This window comes from Amaranthus tricolor, chromosome 1 (assembly GCF_026212465.1).
Source record: "Amaranthus tricolor cultivar Red isolate AtriRed21 chromosome 1, ASM2621246v1, whole genome shotgun sequence".
Classification (NCBI taxonomy): Eukaryota; Viridiplantae; Streptophyta; class Magnoliopsida; order Caryophyllales; family Amaranthaceae; genus Amaranthus; species Amaranthus tricolor.
The window spans coordinates 36,571,838-36,578,057 of record NC_080047.1 but is presented as its reverse complement, the minus strand read 5'-3'; the positions used below and the strand labels follow the sequence as shown (position 1 = coordinate 36,578,057).

The following is a 6,220-nucleotide window of genomic DNA, read 5'->3' as shown; positions in this document are numbered from 1 at the left end:
CTTCTTCTTCATTGCATTTGAGTTAGTTAGTTGCTTTCCTGTTCGTCCACAACCTGAATTGAGTTCATATTTAAAATGCATAGGCGAAATACAATTATCATGCTTGTCAAAAGGTAAATTTAGCACTTAAACAAGTGTTTACTATTTCAATTTTTACTCTTTTCTTTTCGCTTGTTGTCTATTCTCTCCGTTTCTTAAACAAGTTTTTATTATTCATTTTGGGTTGTTCTATTTATTGTTCTTACTTTCCAAAGTTGTTCTTATTTGTCATATATTTGTTATGCAAACACAAGGTCCTCATAGGCATTGATCTTGTTTTTTGTTTTGTTTTTTTTTTTTTTTGATGTTGTTAAATTGGTTTATCCTAAATTGATGAATTTACGATGGTGTGCACACTTTATTATTAGACCCTTCCTCCCATTGTCATATGAATTTGGAATAGTATTTTCCTGACAATAGAGTATCTATACCTTATATTTTCCTTATCATATGCTTGCATTCATAATAAGTTAAGTCTAACATAACAATTTTAACAATTGGTGGTTTGAAACTATATACGTTTGAGATGAATTCAATTTATAATTTCTCCTGGATGACAATATTTTTTTTTTTTTTTTTTTTTTTTTTTTGGTCAAGTATGAGTATTATATACCAGAACAAAAATATCAAGGTACAACCTTTAGCTGGAAATTAACCCCACCTAAAGCCTCCAAAACCTAGACCACGCTCAAGACAAAATACGAGCGAAAATCTGAAACTACCCCAAAAGAAACAACCCCTATCTAGTTACAAGCATCTCTTTCATTCTATTTTTTACCCTTCCAGCTAATCTAAATACAATGTAGTTTGTAAGTTCCTTCATATTACAAGATCGATTATCAAAAATCTTCCTGTTGCGGTGCATCCATATGCTGTATATCATTTCTGTCCAGATCCCCACAATCAGCTTTGCTCGATCAGTTTTCTTCTTATTGATTTTGTTCATTTTTGGATCTCTTCCTGGAAATTTGAAGATTCTGGCCTGTACTTAAGGAAACTAAAAAGGCAGTTTCGGACACTTTGCGTGAACTGACAGTCGTAGAGCAGGTGCTGAGTAGATTCAATTGCACCACTACATAATACACACTTTGCATCCACGATCACCTTCCAATTCTCGATTCGTTCTTTAGTAGCCAGTCTATTTTGTATTGCAAGCCATGTGATGAACCTTGCTCCTGGACTGGCTATGTTCTTGATCATGATGTTGCTCCATGGAACTTTGGGAGCATCTGCAATTAGCATCTCATATGTTCTTCCTATAGTGTACTCGCTCCCTTTAGTAATTTCCTCCCATCCCCCTAGTCGGTCTACGACAGTTCTGAGATTGATGATCTTCTTAAAAAGCCATGAAGCATGAATGGAAACTTGCACTTCAGTTACATCCTGCAATTTCAAATAATAACTATGAACCCATTTTACCCATAGATTTTCCTTTTTCCGAGCTATGTTCCATAGTTGTTTGAGCATAGCCGCTTTGTTCCAATTGTACATATCTTTCAAGTTCAGTCCTCCCTTGGAGTAGGGTAAGACTAATTGGCTCCAAGCTACCGCAGCTTTCCTAGATAACCCCTCTTTCCCTGTCCAGATGAAGGATCTACAGACATCATCTACCATCTTAATAAGCTTCTTTGGGAGGCAAAAGATTTGAGCCCAAAAGTTTTTCATACCCCCTATGACACTTCGAACGAGTTGGATTCTACCTGCGTAAGATAGCAGACGAGAGGACCAAAACTTGATCCTCCCCACGATCTTGTCTATCAAAAGTCTGCAGTCTGTAGAGTTCAGCTTCTTGGAGTGAAGAGGGACTCCCAGGTAATGACAATATTAATAATGCTAAATTTCCAAATGACAATATTAATTTCCTAATGGCATTAATGAAGGCAATGAAGGCAATGAAGGCCTAAGTCCACAAGCTCTATTTGATAAAAACGGAAGATGCATAAGCGACTTACACAAAGCATGCCAATCTATATACAACAAAATCTTGTCAGGTAAATTTGTGTTTTTATTTAAATTTTTAATTTTTACTGTATTTTCATGCTTTCTATTTCTTTACTAGCTCTAAATAAATAAATTTATATGTTTCTAAAAATTGTTTTTTTTAAAATGTATATCAATACAAATTAATCTATGATATTTTTATCACATAATTAATAATAAATATATAAGATATTAACGGTTAAATTTCAACTTGTTTGACCAAAAAAGTAAAATAATTACAATGACAAAAAAGAAAGTATTAATAATTGGCATTTGGCTACTTTTTTTAGTTTGGTATCAACTGTACTATTTTATACTTTCTTTATTAATGGTTATGGCTCCACACAATAAAACTGTTTTTATTTAAATATTTTTTTAAAAATTGTGGTATTCATATTTTTCTATTAAATTTATATATCATAATATTTTGTTAATGCTTATAATTTCTACTTTTTCTAATTAACTTTACTATTAAATAAAAAAAATACATTCATCATCTATTACTCCCTCCGTTCTTTATTGTTTGTCTACTTTACTTTTTGCATACATTGGAAAATTTAAAAAAACTGAAATTTATATTGGGTGACTTTAATTAAAACTATATAAAGCCAGCACTTAAGGTTATAATTGGTAGATTATAAGTGATTACATTAAATTATAAGTTATCAATTTAAGATTAACAGTGTACATCAGGTCAGTCTAATATAAATAATCTCATTATGAGAACTATTCTGATTTGAGAATTTGGTAATCACTAGTGTAATTACTCCGTTACACACTATATTATCACATGAACAAAAAGTGAAACGACACAAAATGACAAATGAAAACAACTTTAAAAAATGGAAAAAATTATATATTAAATACTAGACTGGATTTCCATAAATTTTGGATCATAAAAGAATTATTCTAAGACTAATTCTAAATGTAGAATAAGAAACATATTTTTCTTATTAAACAATATTATCTCCTAATGAAACAAAAATATAAAAGTACAAAGTGCACAATATAATTAACTAAACGTGATGAACATTATGTAACAACTAATTAACTAAGAGGCTTAACACTACTTTATTCATAACACAATTGATTTATTATTATGGAAAATCATTATAAATAGCAAGCTTAATAGTGAATTAAAATTAATCACATTACTAATTAATTAATTAAACATACAATAATCATAATTAGAAAATGGCATTAATGAAGAAAGTCATGTTTGGTGTTCTCTTCTTCTTCATTGCATTTGAGTTAATTAGTTGCATTCCTCTTTTAGATGATCGTCAACCTGAGTTGAGTCCATATTTCAATTGCATAGGCGAAAAACAATCATCATGCATGCCAAAAGGTAAATTTAGCTGTATTTCAATTTTTACTCTTTTCTTTTCGCTTGTCTATTCTCTCTGTTTCTTAAATAAGTTTCTATTATTTAATTTGGGTTGTTCTATTTGTTGTTCTTATCTTCTAAAATTGTTCTTATTTGTCATATATTTGTTATGAAAACACAAGGTCCTCATAGGCGTTGATCTTTTTTTTTTTTTGTTGATTGTTGTTAAATTGGTTTATCCTACATCGATGAATTTAAGATGGTGTGCACACTTTATAACTTATTAGACCCTTCATCCCATTGTCATATGAATTTAGAATAGTATTTCCCTGACGATAGAGTATCTGCACCTCATATTTTCCTTATCAGATGCTTGAATTCATGATAAGTTAAATTTAACATAACAATTTCAACAATTAGCAATTTGAAACTACATACGTTTGAGATGAATTCAATTTATACTTTCTCCTTATTCTAATTGATGAGAATATAGTTATAAGTTGAAAATGACTAATAATGCTAAATTTCCAAATGACAATATTAATTTCCTAATGGCATTAATGAAGGCAATGAAGGCCTAAGTCCACAAGCTCTATTCGATAAAAAGAGAAAATGCATAAGCGACTCACACACAGCATGCCAACCTATATACGACAAAATCTTGTCAGGTAAATTTGGTTTTTTATTTAAATTTTTAATTTTTATTGTGTTATCATGCTTTGTACTTCCGTTCCATAATACTTGCTACATATTTCATTTTTGGCAATTTCATATTACTTGCTACATTTTTATTTTTAATAATAAAACAATCATTTAAAATTCTACCTATCCCTATTTTTATCCTATTCTATACCTCTTTAACTTTTTTACCTATCATTATTTAATCTTTATCTATTCCCAATAAAAATTAATATTCCCTCCATATTTATTATTCTCATTAAATAATCACCTAATCTCCCATAATCCACCATCCCAATTAATTATTTCTCCATTTAAATACACTATCTCAATTAATTATTTCTCCCATTTAAACCAACCTTCCCAACTTCTAATAATTGGGTGGGAAAATCTTTTTTTGGGGGGAAATGAAACTGAAATCTAAACTTAATCTGAAATTATGTTTATTAACTAAACTATTTTTCCTTTTTTTTAAATTAACAACAATAAAATATTATATCCTATAAAGTGAACAGTAACCTACATTGTAGGTGATCAGAATCCTTAATATTTGTGCCCATGCTAATGTAGCATGTAATACAGAACATAGGAAGTATTTCTTTACTAGCTCTAAATAAATAAAATTATGCGTTTCTAAAATTTTTTTTTTAAATGTATATTAATACAAATTAATCTATGATATTTTTATCACATAATTAATAATAAATTTATAAGATATTAACAGTTAAATTTCAACTTGTTTGAATCAAAAAAGTAAAATAATTACAATGACAAAAAAAGAAAGTATTAATAATTGGCATTTCGCAACTTTTTTTAGTTTGATATCAACTGTACTATTTTATAGTTTCTTTATTAATGGTTATGGCTCCACACACTAAAACTGTTTTTATTTAAATATTTTTTTAAAAATTGTGGTATTCATATTTTTCTACTAAATTTATATATCATAATATTTTTTTAATGTTTATAATTTCTACTTTTTCTAATTAACTTTATTATTAAATAAAAAATACATTTACCATCTAAAATATTTAATTTTTCTTAATTTTTATGAATATTGCTTATGAGAATATGTATAGAGACAGAAAGAGTATATTATAAGGAAAATATTGTTAATGATAATTAAGTACTTCTAAAAGATGTTTATATAATTGCAGAATTCCAGAATACAGAACCAATTGATGAATTCAATTGCATTGGACAACAATGTCTTCCACAACCAACATTACCAACAGGAGGTAAACTTTTGATATAAATAAAAATGGTTGGTAATACGAAACGAGACAACTTTACTATTTTAGTGGTGTGAAATCTTCTTACATGTAAATATTTTCAACAAAATTGTTAGGACTTGCATCCCCCTGTAAAGTATTTCCAAAGAAAAGACAAGTAAATTATGAGTCAAACATCTGATTAATTAATTGGATTTGTGTTGATTTGGTGTAATGCCCTAAAACTTGCAGAGCCGAAGCCAGAAGAAAAAGTAAATAATGTGCAAAATGTAACGGAAGTTATAATAAATGGTGATCATATGAATATTACGAATGAAGTTCCCGAAAGAACATTAATGGTAGATTCCAAAGAACTGAAGCGTGCGGCAGAAGGAAAGTGCTTAACCAAAGGACATGTATGTAGAATTCCATTCAAAGCAATTAATAATTCATCATACCTTATTGAAGATTGTTGCGAAGGCCAATTTTGCGACCAGATTCTAAAAAACAATGTTGAATTCGGTCAATGTTGTCTCCAAAATGACCGCAATAATTGTTGGTTGCCCTGATGCTTAATTATTCATGGATTGATTTTTATCAGAATGAAGACATGCCAAATCTTAATTTATTCACTTAATTATTATAATTAAGTATATTATAATGCTTAATTAACTTGTATTTGTATTCAATTTCCAATTGTTAGTTACATTTATGTAGACCAGGCTGAATTTCTTTTGTATGATTGCCATTTGATGGTAAGGGTATGTTCCTGGTTATTAAAAATTTGTTTTTATTTATTTAATTTCATAATGTTTATTTAGATTATTAAAATTAATTTTATTTGCTAATGACTTTATATACTTGTTGGTTAATTAGTTAATTAGTACTTATGTTGTTGTCGTCATCATCATCATACCCGGTGTATCCTACTTATAGAAAACTATGGTCAGGGTCTGAAGAGGGAAGAAGACGGCAGCTCATAGCC

At 28.9% G+C, this 6,220-nt stretch overlaps 1 protein-coding gene across 1 annotated transcript; it reads left to right on the top strand.

Moving 5' to 3' along the window:
- Positions 1 to 3,213: 3,213 nt before the first annotated feature.
- LOC130810158 (uncharacterized) lies at positions 3,214 to 5,804 on the top strand. The gene is made up of 4 exons (XM_057676120.1): positions 3,214 to 3,367; positions 3,913 to 4,014; positions 5,182 to 5,262; positions 5,488 to 5,804. Exons 1-4 carry the CDS (start codon positions 3,214 to 3,216, stop codon positions 5,802 to 5,804), a joined length of 654 nt encoding a protein of 217 aa, XP_057532103.1.
- The last annotated feature ends 416 nt before the right edge of the window (positions 5,805 to 6,220 follow it).

What these genes read in the sequence shown, in the direction of transcription:
- LOC130810158 (XM_057676120.1), top strand. Translation starts at nt 3,214, where the DNA reads ATGGCATTAATGAAGAAAGTCATGTTTGGTGTTCTCTTCTTCTTCATT. An exon ending in ATACGACAAAATCTTGTCAG is followed by an intron (nt 4,015 to 5,181) that starts GTAAATTTGGTT and finishes ATATAATTGCAG; the next exon opens with AATTCCAGAATACAGAACCA. An exon ending in ACCAACATTACCAACAGGAG is followed by an intron (nt 5,263 to 5,487) that starts GTAAACTTTTGA and finishes TAAAACTTGCAG; the next exon opens with AGCCGAAGCCAGAAGAAAAA.